Source organism: Apium graveolens, chromosome 7 (assembly GCF_009905375.1).
Source record: "Apium graveolens cultivar Ventura chromosome 7, ASM990537v1, whole genome shotgun sequence".
NCBI lineage: Eukaryota > Viridiplantae > Streptophyta > Magnoliopsida > Apiales > Apiaceae > Apium > Apium graveolens.
Window position 1 is genome coordinate 256,061,309 of NC_133653.1, and position 18,037 is coordinate 256,079,345.

Here is an 18,037-nt window from a genome sequence, read left to right on the forward strand (position 1 = left end):
TTGACTAAATAGAAGACTTCAAAGTCATCTGCCAAAAAAGAAAAGAAAGAAAAAGAAGAGTTCAAGTCAAGTTTATGATATATTTCTTCCCTAGTCTGATCAAAGTTCTGTTATCGTTCTGTACGTTAGAAGTATCTTGGACTAGCGAATCCATGGCTTTCCAAGAGGTCGTTTATCTTTCGGGGATGATACTAGTGTTTGCATTAAGAGAAGTTGTAGCAGCTGCAGGTGAGGAGTGCAGGATCACGAGATGCTCCCATCATGGCCCAGAAATTCGGTTCCCGTTTTGGCTCAAAGACAAGCAGCCTGAGCACTGTGGCTACCCTGGTTTCCAAGTTTCGTGTTACAGAGGGAAAACTTTACTTCACTTTCGATACCTTGCAAATACATCCCTTCAAGGCATCCAGCTCTTCCTTTCTAAAGAGGTACCTGTGCGTTCGATACAGTATGCATCTCAAATTATTGACCTTGATACTTCATACTACTCAACCAACAACCTAAAATTTGTTTCCATGTCGAATTTATCCCCATCTGCAGTAAGTCCTCTTTCTTTTCAAGAAAGAAATTTCGAATATTATCCTGACACTGCAAGTACTACATTTGTCCGTTGTGCCTTGAGAGTTAAAGGCGAGTCAGACGTGAGTTCTGGGAGCATTTCCCCTGCAATGCTCACTACTCTTAGCGGAGAAGTTTTCCCAGTATATTATTTTGGTGATTATGAAGACACTAGTTATGAATCCTTAACCTCATGTAGTAGGGTTTTTGATTCTTCTATCCCATATCATTATCTGTCTGGATTCTGGTTTTACCTCCAGTGGTCAACTCCAAATTGCTGGAAATGTGAAGCCAAGGGGGAGTACTGTAAGCTGAAGAATGATACTATTACTAGTAACATCAAAACAGCTAATCAAACTACCATATGTTCATCTAGAGGTAAGTCCAGTAATCACAAATACTTAAATTCAACTATGTACATCATTATGCATAATACTACAACTTTTTGTGAGCATAACTTACAATATACTGAGCTACTTTCGCACAATGACATATTTCAGGTCATCGCGATGTTTCAATTAAACCTATTGCAGGTATAATTCCAGGTGGTACTCTAATTGCGGTTGTCCTCATTATGTTACTGTACTATATTATCAGATCATATAGGCGAAAGAAATATGATGAAATGAAAATTGAAATGTTTCTTGCGGATTACAAAGCCATGAAACCGACAAGATACTCCTATTCTGATATCAAAAAAATTACTGGTCACTTCAGCAATAAATTAGGACAGGGAGGTTATGGATCGGTGTACAAAGGTGAAATCAGCAAGGACATTATTGTTGCAATTAAGGTCCTCAATAGTGATCCGAAAGCTAATGGAGAAGATTTTATCAATGAAGTGGGAACTATTGGGCGAATTTATCATGTTAATGTGGTTCGCTTGGTGGGGTATTGTGCTGATGGCTGCAATCGAGCTCTTGTTTATGAGTTCCAACCTAATCATTCTCTCGAAAAGTTCACATACAGTGGTAAAAATCACCAGAGCAATTTCCTGGGATGGGAGAAGATGCAAGAAATCGCTCTAGGCATAGCTAAAGGAATTGAATATCTTCACCAAGGTTGTGCTCAGCAGATCCTGCATTTTGATATCAAACCTCATAATATCCTGTTGGACCAAAATTTCAGTCCCAAAATTTCTGATTTTGGTTTGGCCAAGTTGTGTTCGAAAGACCACAGCATTGTGTCCATGACTATGGCCAGGGGAACCATTGGCTATATCGCACCAGAAGTATTTTCTCGGAATTTCGGGAAGGTGTCTGTTAAATCAGATGTTTATAGTTTTGGAATGTTATTGCTGGAAATGGTGGGAGCAAGGGACAATAATGCAGGGGAAAACACCAGTGAATCGTACTTTCCTGAATGGATATTTCATCGTTTGGAGGAAGGGGGAGAAGTAGCAATCCAAATAGAGAAAGAAGAAGATTCAAACATAGCAAAGAAGTTGACAATTATTGGATTATGGTGCATAGGGTGGCATCCAGTGGACCGACCTTCAATGAAACATGTTATCAATATGCTAGAAAGAGAAGAATGTCCGAAAATGCCACCTAATCCTTTCACATCATCGAATGTGAAGTCATTCAGAAATGATTTAGAAGCCATTTCTGAATCAGAGTAACAAAGATTAAAGACTTGTGAACAGCGTGTAATTAACTGTCTTATAGTTCAATGATGTTATTGCTTACGAATAGATGATAAAAATAATCAAGGTGTCGTCCACTCTGTTTAAATTGTATATTCCTAATTACAAAATTAAGGCAGACAGACAACTTCCGTCCAACTACAAAATCAAGGTGTCGTTCGACTCTGTTTTAATCTAATTACACATGTTATGTTCATCAATTTTTGTGTTAGCGCAAGGGGCGCTTAACTTGATAGTTGTAGCAGAGCCTTTTATTACTTTCATGTTCACTATTCTTCATTATTTTTAATTTGCATTAGTATTTCTTTATATGGTTTCAATTGCAGTTTCGACTCTTCCTTTCACGTCTAAATCTACTCCTTATGGAACCAGACGTTGTTGATCAGTGTGCATGTCGTTCAAATAGTTAAAACAACTTGACCTTTACTATATCTGAAAATCTTCATCTTCTTCACTGTCTCTGTGTTTTCATGCTTATAATATTTGAAGATGTTTGGAGTTTCTTTATGTAAATTAAACATAATTTCATATACTATTAAGTACAGAAGCTAATAAATAATTAAATTTAGACAATAACACTACAAAATTTCCTTTCATCGCCTTAACAGATATACATTAAGCCTGCTAGCCTAGCACATATTGTTTCTTAAAACTCAATGCAATGCGTCTAATTTAGCTTTCTCCTTTTACTGTTTTCGCCATAATAAGAAGAGCTCACACAACTTCCAACGGTTGTTTCATCACTTTTATAGCTTATGCAAGCAGCATCTTTCACACCAATTGGGCTTCGGGGCAAAGATAATTCGATTAATCCATCCGATTTCTTCATCAGTTCAACACACTTTGCCACTCTATCCTTTCTTAAATGGTGATCAAGTTGATATAATGCTTTCTCAGTATCAACTGTTTGATTTTCTCCTGCAACAGACACAGCCGCTGCTGCTGCAATTTCAGAAGGCCTGAATTCCAACAAGTCAATCCCTTTCATCATGCTTAATATAAGCCGAGTCGATCTGAAAATTGGTAATCGTGATCCAATATGATCACCCATTATTTTCTTCAGGAAATGGTCGATAAACGAGAATGGGGTGATTGATTGCATTCTCCATTTCAATGTGCTTAAAACAAGAAGTTCCATCCTCTGTATGGATTTTGCTTCAAAGAGAAACTTCACCAACCTGTAAATTTAGTGGCACTTCAGTCTCCTCCATTTTGGCTGCGAGAGATAAACAAGCGACAGCCAACAGTTGCATCATCCATTCTTTGCCAGCCGGTAACTCATGGGCGGAGAGGAATCTATCCAAGTAATTAACCGATAAATATGCACACAGATGCCCGAAACCGAAATGTGAATGAGCCTTTTCAATCCTATGAACAGCCTCTTGTCTAGCACTCAAATTCAAATCACCGTCTCGCAATCTTTGCAAATAATCATGAGCAGGCAAATGCTCACATTCTTTCGCAAACATCGAATCTACAAACTCATCACTTTGCAGTGGTAATAAACCACTCATAAAGCTCTCTTCAACCTTAAAGTTTTGATTTTGATCACCACTAATGTCGTAAAAATTAGTACTTTGATACTCTTCAACGACATCAAAATAAATACTTTCATTTTCTTCGCCACACAATAGGCTTGATACATCACAATCAAGATTGTGGTGATACAAGAATGGATGTGGGAAGGTTTATAGTAGAGAAATGCGCGTTATGTTTTGATGGGGTTTTGGGTTATTAGCAAATTTGGAGGGGTTGAAAGGGAAAAATGAGAAGATGTGTCTCTTCAAAATATTTGGTCATTTTAATTTAATTTTTGTTCAAAATGCTATCTAAGAAAGAAATTTATGCAGATTGAATATTTTCATTTTCCATTAAAATCTACTCAGTTTCTACATAAATGGCAATTTATGTCCGGCAATGCCACCTAATCCTCTCACATCATCAGATGTGAAGTCATTCAGAAATGATCTAGAAGCCATTTCTGAATCAGAGTAACAAAGATTAAAGACTTATGAACAGCCTTTAATAAACTGTCTTGAATTCAATGAGACGATAATAATCATCAAGGTGTCATCAACTCTGTTTTAGTCTTTATAAATTGTATATCCTAATTACAAAATGAAGGCAGACAAATTCCATCCAACCAAGGCAATTATCTAGTTGAATTTCTATGTACTAACAATGTTATGTTCATTCAGAATTTAATTTTTGTTTTACTGCATTGAGCGCTAACTTGATTGTTGTAGCAGAGCCTTTTATTGCTTTCATGTTCAAATAAAAAAGTATCATGCCTTCAATTGAGTCCCTAAGCTAGTTCGTTGCTCTGAGTTCAAAAGTCCTATCAACTATCAATAGTATTACATGTCTATTGTTAATTACTCCTTTTCAGAATGCTTGTCAGCACTACTATTTATTTCAGTTTAGTTTTTACTCTATGCTTGTTGAATTCTACTTTCTGCAACATGCCGATGCAAGTGAGCACTAGATGCTGAGATTTTTTTTTCCTACTAGTAGATCCCTGCAGTTCTGAACTTTGTTGCCGCTCACCATTTTTGTTGGTATCTGTCATTTCAGTTGCAGTTTCGATTCTTTCTTCGTTCACGTGAAAATCAACTCGTTTTTCTTTGCTGATTCATATGTGTAATTTTTTATCACTTCATCACTACAAAATTTCAATTCTTCATCACTTTAACAGAAATACATTAAGCGTACTAGCCTAGCACATTTTGTACTTTAAAATCAAATGTAAATTTCTTATTACTTTTAAAAAATATATATTTCTATCTACTTTATTTGCTCTTGTGAACTCTTCTTACCAAATATTAGCTAATATATAAGGTCTAATGACTGTTGCAACTTTCATGCTAAGAGAATGATACAACTTCTAGAGTTCATTTGGCAATGGCATGTCCTCCAGTCAATCATCACTTTCTTGAAACTCCCTTTGATCATGCTTAATAAAAGCTGTGTTGATCTCAAAATTGGCAATCTTGATCCAATATGATATCTGTAAAATCCGTAATTTTATATTTAATTTATTTATTAGATATTATGATATTAATTCATTAGAATATCCCGAAAACTTTTTGTGTAAGTTATTGAGTTGGGAAAAGATTTGTTATTTGTGGAAATTAGTGTAAGAATAATTTAGAAAATCAAAATTTTTTTAGTTTAGGTAATTGTGTTTGTCAAATATTTTATTTTAGAAATTTATTTGGAGAGATTATATTATATCCTAATTAGAATTAGGGTTTTGTGTATCTATATAAAGACCCCTTTAGACAATAATATGACTCAGGGACTCGTCGGGTTGCAGGGAGGTACGTCTGTTTGATAGTTTTGTTGTGCATGCTTTTTCATGTTAGTTTTAATATTTATGTGCCATGCCAATGAATATGAGTTATATTGTTTATATCTATATGCGTGCACATCCAATTTTTTTTTTAGATTGTGTGCCTGCCAACCAACCTGATTATGCATGTATAAATAAATGATTATTAACCTCTTTAGCTAGCCTTGCATGTGAAATCTTAAAAGGGGGATTGTGATTAATTGTGGGTTATAAGAATGAACTTGTTCCTGTCATGATCTTTGTTGCAAGGATTAATGTGTGCCTGGTAAGTCATATTTATATTAATAAATTAGTAAAATCAAGTTATTATTTTTTTTGTGTTACATTTGTTAATTATTTATAAAAAAAAGAATTTTTTTTATTAGAAACAAGATCGTGATATAATAGATTATGTTTTGGTCGGAGGTTAAATTTAGTTGATTTTTTTTGTTTAAGTTATATAAATGCGTGCATGCTTCATATTAGTTGATTAATTATTTATTAGAAATCGATAAATAAAGTAAATATATGACATGTTAGTATTTTGTATAATTGATTTAATTAATATGCATGCTGACGTAATCACATGGAGAGTGTACTTGAATTCGGACCAGTTTGCATGAGATGGGCTTTTAAGGCCCATTTATCTTTGTTTTTAATATTTGTTTGTGCAGAGTCGTGACTGGTTAATTTAATTTAATATTATTAAATTATCCTTGTTGGATATATGATGCATGTAATTTGATTTTAATTTCGAGATATGTCTAGTCTTTCTGTGATCTGCATGTGATCTGCATGGATGGTTACTTGGGCTGTATAGAGTTTATTTTATATAGAATAAACAATTAATTATTTTCTATTAAATTTTAGGATTTATTCGTGTTATTACTTTCGGACTTTAGGTGTCGACTTCGAGGTAAGTGACTTTTCGTTGCTCACTTAAATTATTAAATTATTTTGTTTTTGAAATATTTTGATTATATGATTTCTGAACATCGTGATATCGAAAATAGAATTTAGAAAAGATTATTTTTATAGAATTCCCCCAGTTTTAGATTGCGCATCGAATTATAGAACCTGGTCACTGGTTAGTGTGATACATAGAATATAAAACTAGTTTTGCGCACGTTCCGGAACACATAGATGTCTTGTTGAGTTTGTCTTAACGAGAGCGTAAACTAGCCTCCATCGAATTATAAAGCCGTGTCGCTGGCATAGTGTGACCGTAATTTAGAACTGTGGGAATAAAATATTTTTGTTCTGTAAAAGATTATTTGATCGATTTAGAAATTCAGAATTTTTGAACTTATTGAAAAAGATATTTTGGAGCCGTTAAACGATGGTTACTTGCTGGGCTTTGCAGCTCATTGTTTTAATATATTTCAGGTTTGGGCTTTGGAAGCTAAAGTTGTGAACTACGTGGATTTTGATGCTATTTGATTTAGATGCAATTTATTGGAAAAGACTTCTCGTATTTATCGAATAAATTTGAGTTATCTGTTAGACAATTATTTATCAGATTTATGGAGCTGCGTCTCCGATTTTATGATTTTGATTTAATAAGTTTGACCGCTGCTTGACTTTAGTGGATATTTTATCAAATAAAATTGTATTTTATTAAGTTTTTAATTAGAATTAATAGTCCGAGAAGGCGGGCTGTTACAGTTGGTATCAAGAGCAGGCTGTTCTTCGGAGTGTATTAGGTATGGGACCAGTACATTCCCTAGGATGCGATCCTGTAGACTATCGTATAGGTCTTAAGAAATTATATTTGATTTAGATATTTATTTGTGTTATTATTTGATATGTTTGACTTTTGTGCTTTTTGATTATTGACTATAACTTTAGAATTTTTTTTTGTGGGTTTTAGAAAAGATGGACGGGGAGGACGGTAATAACCAGAATAATAATGAAAATCAGAACAACAACGAGAATCAGAACAACAATGGCAATCAGGGCAACAATGGTGAAGAAGGAAACGTCTTTGACCAGCTGGCTGAAACTCTAGCTGTACTTGTGAATCAGCAACCGAAGCCTAACATCGTCTCTCAGTTCAAGCGTTTGAACCCGCCAACTTTTGATGGAGCTATAGACCCGGCTATTGTTGAGATTTGGATCCAAGAGATGGAAAAGGCCTTCGGACTTCTTGGGAGCAATGAGCAGCAGAAGGTGACCTTAGCTGTGTATCAATTGCAAGGAAGTGCTTATGACTGGTGGCTCATGGAAAAGAGGAAGAACGAGACGACAAATCTTGAAGAAAATCCTGAACCGTACACTTGGGCAAAGTTCAAGAAGGCTTTGGAGGACAAGTAATTTCCGAGAATAGTTCGTCTGCAGAAGGAGAGAGACTTCATTCGTCTTCAGCAAGGTGGAAGAAACGTCATTGAATACGAAGCAGAATTTGCAAAACTTGCGAAGTATGCGTCAACCTTAGTAGCAGATGAGAGCAGCCGAGCACGAAGATTGGAAGAGGGACTTCGAAGTGACATCAGGAATTCAGTGGCGTCGTTTGAACTTCAGACATATGAGGTTGTGCTCAACAAGGCTTTAGTGATCGAGAGAGGGTTGTCAGAATCTGAAAAGGCAACAGGAAGCTGGAATAAGAGACGATTCACTCAAGCTGGTGGTCAATCATTTCAAGGGGGACCATTCAAGAAACAACACGTGTATGATCAAGGTAGTGGTCAAGGAAATCAAGAAAATTGCACCAGGTGTGGAGGGAACCGCGCACATACAGAATGTCGTTGGAACAAAGGCGCGTGTTTTTATTGCGGGGAAGTCGGACACAAAATTGCTCAATGTCCTCATAATCCACCACCAAGAAAGGAAGCAGATAACAAGATGGAAAAATGACGTGTGTTTCAACTCACGGGAAATGACAACTATCGCAATTAAGGTATGCTATCTTTTCTTTGGTGACTTATTCAATTCAATTTATTTATTTTTTATGTGAATTTGGGGACCAAATTCTTTTAAGGAGGGAAGAATGTAAAATCCGTAATTTTATATTTAATTTATTTATTAGATATTATGATATTAATTCGTTTAGATAAATATTTTAAATTAGAATATCTCGAAAACTTTTTGTGTAAGTTATTTAGTTGGGAAAAGATTTGTTATTTGTGGAAATTAGTGTAAGAATAATTTAGAAAATCAAAATCTTTTTAGTTTAGGTAATTGTGTGTGTCAAATATTTTATTTTAGGAATTTATTTGGAGAGATTATATTATATCCTAATTAGAATTAGGGTTTTGTGTATCTATATAAAGACCCCTTTAGACAATAATATGACTCGTACATGGGCTCGTCGCGTTGCAGGGAGGTACGATTTAGTCCGCTGTTTGATAGCTTTGTTGTGCATGCTTTTTCATGTTAGTTTTAATATGTATGTGCCATGCCAATGAATATGAGTTATATTGTTTATATCTATATGTGTGCACATCCAATTTTTTTGTTTAGATTGTGTGCCTGCCAACCAATCTGATTATGCATGTATAAATAAATGATTATTAACCTCTTTAGCTAGCCTTGCATGTGAAATCTTAAAAGGGGGATTGTGATTAATTGTGGGTTATAAGAATGAACTTGTTCCTGTCATGATCTTTGTTGCAAGGATTAATGTGTGCTTCCTGGTAAGTCATATTTATATTAATAAATTAGTAAAATTGAAGTTATTATTTTTTTTGTGTTACATTTGTTAATTATTTATAAAAAAAGATTTTTTTTTAGAAACAAGATCGTGATATAATAGATTATGTTTTGGTCGGAGGTTAAATTTAGTTGATTTTTTTTGTTTAAGTTATATAAATGCGCGCACGCTTCATATTAGTTGATTAATTATTTATTAGAAATCGATAGATAAAGTAAATATATGACATGTTAGTATTTTGTATAATTGATTTAATTAATATGCATGCTGTAATTGAAAGCAGAGGTAATCACAGGGAGAGTGTACTTGAATTCAGACCAGTTTGCATGAGATGGGCTTTTAAGGCCCATTTATCTTTGTTTTTAATATTTGTTTGTGCAGAGTCGTGACTGGTTAATTTAATTTAATATTATTAAATTATCTTTGTTGGATATATGATGCATGTAATTTGATTTTGATTTCGAGATATGTCTAGTCTTTCTGTGATCTGCATGGATGGTTACTTGGGTTGTATAGAGTTTATTTTATATAGAATAAACAATTAATTATTTTCTGCTTATTAAATTTTAGGATTTATTCGTGTTATTACTTTCGGACTTTAGGTGTCGACTTCGAGGTAACTTTTCGTTGCTCAATTAAATTATTAAATTGTTCTGTTTTTGAAATATTTTGATTATATGATTTCTGAACATCGTGATATCGAAAATAGAATTTAGAAAAGATTATTTTTATAGAATTCCCCCAGTTTTAGATTGCGCATCGAATTATAGAACCTGATCACTGGTTAGTGTGATACATAGAATATAGAACTAGTTTTGCGCACGTTCCGGAACATATAAATGCCTTGTTGAGTTTGTCTTAACGAGAGCGTAAACTAGCCTCCATCGAATTATAAAGCCGTGTCGCTGGCATAGTGTGACCGTAATTTAGAACTGTGGGAATAAAATATTTTTGTTCTGTAAAAGATTATTTGATCGATTTAGAAATTCAGAATTTTTGAACTTATTGAAAAAGATATTTTGGAGCCGTTAAACGATGGTTACTTGCTGGGCTTTGCAGCTCATTGTTTTAATATATTTCAGGTTTGGGCTTTGGAAGCTAAAGTTGTGAACTACGTGGATTTTGATGCTATTTGATTTAGATGCAATTTATTGGAAAAGACTTCTCGTATTTATCGAATAAATTTGAGTTATCTGTTAGACAATTATTTATCAGATTTGTGGAGCTGCGTCTCCGATTTTATGATTTTGATTTAATAAGTTTGACCGCTGCTTGACTTTAGTGGATATTTTATCAAATAAAATTGTATTTTATTAAGTTTTTAATTAGAATTAATAGTCCGAGAAGGCGGGCTGTTACAGTTGGTATCAAGAGCAGGTTGTTCTTCGGAGTGTATTAGGTATGAGACTAGTACATTCCCTAGGATGCGATCCTGTAGACTATCGTATAGGTCTTAAGAAATTATATTTGATTTAGATATTTATTTGTGTTATTATTTGATATGTTTGACTTTTGTGCTTTTTGATTATTGACTATAAGTTTAGAATTTTTTTTTGTGGGTTTTAGAAAAGATGGACGGGGAGGACGGTAATAACCAGAACAATAATGAAAATCAGAACAACAACGAGAATCAGAACAACAATGGCAATCAGGGCAACAATGGTGAAGAAGGAAACGTCTTTGACCAGCTGGCTGAAACTCTAGCTGTACTTGTGAATCAGCAACCGAAGCCTAACATCGTCTCTCAGTTCAAGCGTTTGAACCCGCCAACTTTTGATGGAGCTACAGACCCGGCTATTGTTGAGATGTGGATCCAGGAGATGGAAAAGGCCTTCGGACTTCTTGGGAGCAATGAGCAGCAGAAGGTGACCTTTAGTTGTGTATCAATTGCAAGGAAGTGCTTATGACTGGTGGCTCATGGAAAAGAGGAAGAACGAGATGACAAATCTTGAAGAAAATCCTGAACCATCATTTTCGCAATAAAATGATCGATAAACGAGAATGGGGTGATTGACTGCATTCATCCTATAAATTTAAGGATAGTGCCACTTCAATCTCCTCCACTTTGGCTGGGAGAGATGAACAAGCGACAACCAACAATTGCATTATCCTTTCTTTGCCGGTCGATGACTCATAGGGAGAGAGGAATCTGTCTAAGTAGTTAACCGATAAATATACACAAATAGGTCCAAAACTGAAATGTGAACGAGCCTTTTTAATCAAATTAACAGCCTCTTGTCTAGCCTTCAAATCCAAATCCCTGTTTCGCAATCTTTGTAAATAATCATGAGCAGCCAAATGCACACATCCTTTCGCAAACATTGAATCTACACATTCATCACTCTGTAATGGTAATAAACCAATCATAAAGACTACTTCGACCTTAAAATTTTGATTACTACCAATGTCGTAAAGTACGTTGATACTCTTAAACAACATCATCATCAAAATAAATACTTTCATTTTCTTCGTCACACAACACACTTGATACGTCATAATCAAGACTAAGATCCATTTCTATAATTAATACTTGTATGTAAATGAATAAATGATGATAAAAGATGGTTTATAAAATAATGAAAGGACTGAAATGAGAAACAAAGAATGGATGTGGGAAGGTTTATAGTAGAGAAATGCGCATTATGTTTTGACGGGGTTTTGGGTTATTAGCAAATTTGGAGAGGTTGAAAAAGAAATGCGCATTATGTGTCTTTTCATAGAATTTGGCCAATTTTATATAACTTGGATGCATCCTAGAGATTATATGCAGAATTTGTTTTTTCTCAAGAATTCAATTTTCCTTTTATAAAGTATACGTAGCATCTGATATCAAAATGATAACTATAAAATGATAACCAAGACATAGTTGGTTCTTATAATTTGTCTCCAATCCATATAGTCGAAAGGGAATTTAAACTCATATCTTCTTCAATAAGTTCAGTTGTAACTACCTACAAGCACCATGCCTGTCAAGCCTCTCCGGGTACTTTGCTCTTGTGAAAATTGGCCGTTGTTACTGATGTGCCAACAATATTATTATTATTAGATTAGGAGATGATCTCTTTGCTTAATTTGCCAACCTCTGTTAATGAGGTTGTTGTCCTTTATTTATATCAAGTCCCATATGGGCTTTATCTTACAAATTGGGCCTTCTTGGGCTTTACATAATTATTCTAACTATGATTCCTTTGAGCCGTCTTGTCTTGGTCCAACATTTGTCCCCCTCCTGGTTCAAGCAACTATCTTTAGATTTGCGCTTTTATTTCGGGACCTGAGAATTAGTGAAATGAGGAAAACACGATAAAAAGAAAATAAAACAAAATAAAACAGTGGGATGATTAAATGTTAGTGAAATAAAAAATAAAAATAAAAAGACAAGGGTATTGAGATAGGAGCGCATGTGTTGTGTATATTGTTATATTTGAACTTTATTTCTTTTCTTCTTCTTCTTTCTCTTTTTTTTGAAACGTATAAATATTTTAGTTTTTATTTTCTGGGGACTATTGATTGGACATTGGAACCTCAGGACTGTTCGGCTTCTGATTCAGTTAAAAGGAAGGGAGGCGGCTGGCCGGATTATTTCCTATTTCATCTCAAATTCTCGGCATCTGCAGTAACCACCTGTAAGTCATCTTCCACTTTCTAAATTACATCTTGCTTCTCTTGATTTAGTTTGTTCGATTACAATAATTTAATGGATCAATCTAGTTCGTCGTCTATCCGTACTGCTTCTGGTCGAGACCCTGGTAAACGGCCCCTCGAGGAGGGTGATCATGAATCCTTCTGGAATTTGAATAATTTGGAGATTCCCGATTTAGAGCAATGTGGATCTTTTGATTTTATGAATGAAGATGAACTGTTAAAGGGCATTCCATTGTGCTTCTTGACTAAAATGACATTGGAGATCCATGTGGGGAACTGAACGGGCTCGATGAATTTAGCTTCGAGGAGTCGGTCAATTTCTTGCTCGATAGCTGCCCTTTTTTTATCGGAGAATATTCGACGCTTCTGTCATATTGGAACGACGTTTTTGTTGATGTGGAGAGAGTGACGTGCGACAACCTCGGGGATTCCTGGCATATCATTCGAGTCCCAGGCAAAAATATCAGCGAATTCTCTAACAAGGGCAATGATATCTCGTTTCAAATGTTCAGGGAGTCCTCTTCCCACCTTGGTTGTCTTTGATGGGTTTCCAACGACCACTTCGATCTCTTCTGTTTCTTCTGCAGGGAAACATGAATTCTGGTTTGTAGATTCAATTGAGTTGTGGGGGTCAATCTCGAGTACCTGGTTGACTTTTAGATCTTCTTCCCCCTTTTTCCTTGGGGAAACTGTTGTCAGGTAACGTTGTCTCGCGGTCGTTTGATCTCCAATCATTTCTCCGACCCCGAAGTCCGTGGGAAATTTCATCTTCAAATGGGAGATTGAAGTTATTGCCTTTAGGGCTGTGATAGTAGTGCGACCCAAAATGGCATTAAAGCTGGAAGAAGCACTGATCACATGAAACTTAACGACTTTCCAAACCTGACAAGGTGGTGAGCCAAAGAGAACTGGCATATCAATGGTTCCTACCACATGGACCTCATTTCCAGTAAATCCGTACAACGGCGTTCGAGAGTTCTCGAGCCGTCGATCCCCGATGTCCATTCGCGAAAAGGCGTGGTGGTAGAGGACATCGACAGATTTTCCGTTGTCGACGAGCATCTTTTTCACAGTATTATTTCCTACTCAGGTTGTGATGACAAGAGCATCTTGATGACCCTCGATGAGACCCGGATGATAATCATCATCGGAGAAGGAAATGACTGGGGTCGGGCTCGCGCGAGGGCGTTTAACTGTCGGAGGATTGACATTGAAGACTTCTCGAGCGTTTGCTTTCCTGGAGTTGTGAGAGAATCCTCCAGAAGCTGCTCCCCCGAATATGACGTCGATGACCCGATCGTCTTGATCTCGATGGTGATGTCTAAGATTGTCCTATTGTTGTACGTAATGTACCAACTGTCCTCGACGTATCTTTCCTTCTATGAGGTTGCTAAGTTGAAAGCATTGTTCTGTGGTGTGACCGGTATCTTCATGATACTCACAATATCTGAAACTGGGGGGTCTCCCGACTTTCATGGGCCTCGGTGGTCTGTAATCCGGTTCTGTTTTTAGAACTGCCAGAATTATTATTTTCTCTGTGTTCAATTTAGTGAATTCTTTTTCTGGTCGAGTGTGGGGCTGCCAGTCCCTTTCCCTTCTGTCCCTCGGAAATCGATCATCCATACGCGGTGGAGGTGATCGACGACGCTCACAGCGTCTTTCTCGCACGGGGGATCGCGGGCTATAACTACAACGGCGTTCATGCCTTGAAGAGCATCGTGGTGACTGAATGCAACTTACTGCTTCTTGTAGCATCATACGATGTTCAATAATTTGGAATGCTGCTTGGAGAGTTTTTGGCCTTTTTTCAAAAATTTCTTCTAGGAGTAATCCATGTCGTGACTTATCGATGCCTGCCGTTAAGAAGTTGACGGCCATTTGCTCAATTAAATCTGGAATCTCGGCGATCTCTTCCCTAAATCGGGTTAAAAAGCTACGAAGGCTCTCACCTGAGCGCTGATGCATTGTCATCAAAGATGCTGTGACCTTAATGCCTTTGTAATTACTGGAGAACCGGGCTTGGAATTTGCTTTTTAAAGTTGCCCATGAATCAATGGATCGAGGTGGCAGATTGCTATACCATCGGAGTGCTGTGCCTTGAAGGCATGTAGAGAAAAACTGACAACGGGCGATTTCGGAGTGGCCAAAGAAAGCCATTTGTCCGTCGAATGTGTTGAGAAATGCCAACGGGTCTGAGGATCCGTCAAAGTGATCGAGGGATGGGGTTTTTAATGATCTGTCGATACGTGCTTTCTCGAGGAGGAGGGATAAGGGGCTTTCAGAGACAGTTTCGAATCCCGATTGATTCCTCATGATATTACGCATTTGAGCGATTTCTTCTTGCATTTTAGCAAATTCTTCATGTGATATAGACTCCGTGGACTCAGTTTGGCGTGAAACCTCGGCGGATGACACTGTCCGCTGTCGACGCTCACGAGGTTGTGAGTAGATCGACTCTACCGATGGCTCGTATTCATACTCTGCATCATCGTCATCATCATAAAATTCTTCATCTTGCTCCTTGCTCTGTATCGTTGTTTGTTGGAGCTCTCGCCTAAGACGGTGAATTTCGCGTTTTCGCTCGAGTTTAGCCTGCAGCCTCCGAGTCTCACGCTCTAGTAGCTCTAGCTCTTCATCTGAATCACATGGTTCTTCTGGTTCTTCCAGATTTTCTTGGTTTTGAACTCTTAGCTTTTCTTTCTTTTCTCAATGCAGTCGCATGTCGCTTGAAACAACTTTTTTGCCTCTGGAGGTTTGTATTCTAAAACGCTGATCTGACACGGATTTTCTCTTTTTGTCTTTTTGATGTGTATTTTTCCAGCTCTCCGGTTGATCCTCAAGAAGGCTTTCAGGTGGAGGAAACAAACATTTGACTTTAATGCCGACTGCTTCGGAAGCTCACAGCCATCGAAGGCCGAGGCATCGGCGGCAGGTTCTGCCGTCAATTCTTTCACTTGTGTTGGTCCGGCTGTTCCCGGATCAATCTCTTCTACAATCATTTTCTGGCTGGATCTGTTAAAGCAAAGTTCCTTCTAGCGCCAAATGATGTGCCAACAATATTATTATTATTAGACTATAATTTTAGGAGATGATCTCTTTGCTTAATTTGCCAACCTCTGTTAATGAGGTTGTTGTCCTTTATTTATATCAAGTCCCAAATGAGCTTTATCTTACAAATTGGGCCTTCTTGGGCTTTACATAATTATTCTAACTATGATTTCTTTGGGCCGTCTTGTCTTGGTCCAACAGTTACTAGGTAGTAGTATACAATATTGATGGAGATTTGAGACTACTTTTTCCTAATGCCGAACAGCTTAATAATGTGGTGTTTGACTGCTTTTTCTGCGATATATGTGTGCGTCCACATTCTTTATCTCAGTAGTACAACATAAAACTGACTTTAAGAGGTAATTTGAGCTTATGTGTTTTTCTAAAATGAAGTTCACTCGCACACAAAAACTGATTGAACACAGGGTAGAATCCTCTTCAAAATATGGGAGGCTTGCCTTCAAATTTATGGCTATTTTTCCTAGCTGATGGACAAAATATAATTGAATATATGGAAAATTGCATTGATATCTATGTCTAAACAATACTAGTACATGCTTTTTTTATGCGCCTGGTACATACATTTCTTATTATCCCACTTACATGCTAAATGAATTCATATAATTTGGATTTTTTATATAAGAAAATTGTGTAGATTATCTTTTCATACCAAATCAAAAACTTTCATGGCTCAAACAAAAATTGATAAATGTTACTAACGACTTATCTTAGAATGTTTCAATACTATGATGTCGGAGAAAACTAACTAAAAATATTAACTTCCCTGAATTTGGCAATTTTTATAAAATTAATTTTACATAGGTGTGAATTGAATCCTACATTAGAATTGAGATCAATGCATTCTTTGTGGATATAGATCTATGTTCAACTAGCTTGGTCTGCTACAATATTTTTAATTGCAGACATTAAGTAACAATTTCCATTTTTTTAATTAAATCTACTTCTACATTTATGAACACATACAATAAATTAAGTGAAAACAACTATATTATAGAATCAAATCTATGCATTTTAATAACTATTATTCTCATATTCGTTGATAAAACTAGGGGAGTGTAAATATTCATTAAACTAAAATAAATTAATCTTTCTCAATTTTGTTATTTTTTACTCGCTTTATGTTGAAAAATTGCACTCCGCCCATAATTTCACAACGTTCTCTTGCATTAAGATTAAGTGTCCATTTGGAAAATTTTAAAATAAGTAATTTTTCACTTAAAATGAATAAGGGACTTATAAATGATAAGTAGAAAGAGACTTATAAATTAAAAATGTGTTTGGTTAAATATCAGAATTTTTTTAACTTAACTGAGCTAAAAAAAATAAATTTTAAATATAATTATCTTAATTCATAAATTTTAAATTAGAAAGACATGTAAAAACATAAATTTTAAAACAAAAATTAATATAAAGCAAAAAAACAAAATAAGTAGAGAAACATTACGTCACTACTAACATTCAACTTATCATCTTTTTATAAGTTATAAGATGGGTCGACAAACACTCGTCCATAAGTATTTACTGATTTATAGGCCAATAAATAACTTATTTGTGTGCTGCCAAACAGGCCCTATGGATGGATCATGATTATAAAATTTACATGTTAGATCAATCATTCACGGGAAATTTTCGGCTCACAAAGAGTAAGAATTCTAACCAAACAAAGTTAGCTACCGCCTACTGCAGTTGCAGAATCCCGGTGCAAGCATACCATATTGCAGATGCAAACGCTTCTATTATGCAACTACATTAAGTGACAACCGTTTGAATTCGATTGAGCCCGATCGAATTTAGCCGTGTCCAAATGATTCGACCGTTTGCGGTTGAATTTAACCCCGGTCGAATTTAAATCAGTTGTATTTAACCTTGTTTTCTTGTAGTGTTACAAAGTCGGTCAATATACCCTAAGAGCTTAATTGGGTCGGTAAACCTTCTAAGAATCATATCATATGCAACAGCAAAGACTAACCCCTTCCTCCCGAGTTTTAATTAGGAAGGAAAACAAGTGGTGGGTGAGTTATGAGTAAAGTAGTTTCACTTGCATTCATATTTGTGCTCCCGAGTTTTTAAAAGGAGGAAAAACAAGTGATAATGAACATAAATTTAACAAACTTTCATTTCAAAATTTTCACTCTAAAAGTGGAAT

The 18,037-nt window shown here is 35.9% G+C and overlaps 2 protein-coding genes and 1 pseudogene across 2 annotated transcripts; 1 reads left to right on the forward strand and 2 right to left on the reverse strand.

The window, feature by feature from the left end:
• The first annotated feature begins 27 nt into the window (after positions 1 to 27).
• Positions 28 to 2,565, forward strand: LOC141671761 (rust resistance kinase Lr10-like). The gene is made up of 2 exons (XM_074478095.1): positions 28 to 933; positions 1,056 to 2,565. Exons 1-2 carry the CDS (start codon positions 75 to 77, stop codon positions 2,174 to 2,176), a joined length of 1,980 nt encoding a protein of 659 aa, XP_074334196.1. The 5' UTR covers positions 28 to 74; the 3' UTR covers positions 2,177 to 2,565.
• Positions 2,566 to 2,791: 226 nt separating this feature from the next.
• LOC141672649 (cyclin-D2-1-like) lies at positions 2,792 to 3,866 on the reverse strand (annotated as a pseudogene).
• Positions 3,867 to 11,205: 7,339 nt separating this feature from the next.
• On the reverse strand, positions 11,206 to 11,695 carry LOC141674704 (cyclin-D4-1-like). The gene is made up of 2 exons (XM_074481407.1): positions 11,618 to 11,695; positions 11,206 to 11,523 (listed from the first exon to the last, which is right to left on the reverse strand). The coding sequence occupies exons 1-2, from the start codon at positions 11,693 to 11,695 to the stop codon at positions 11,206 to 11,208; spliced, it is 396 nt and encodes a 131-aa protein (XP_074337508.1).
• Positions 11,696 to 18,037: the final 6,342 nt, after the last annotated feature.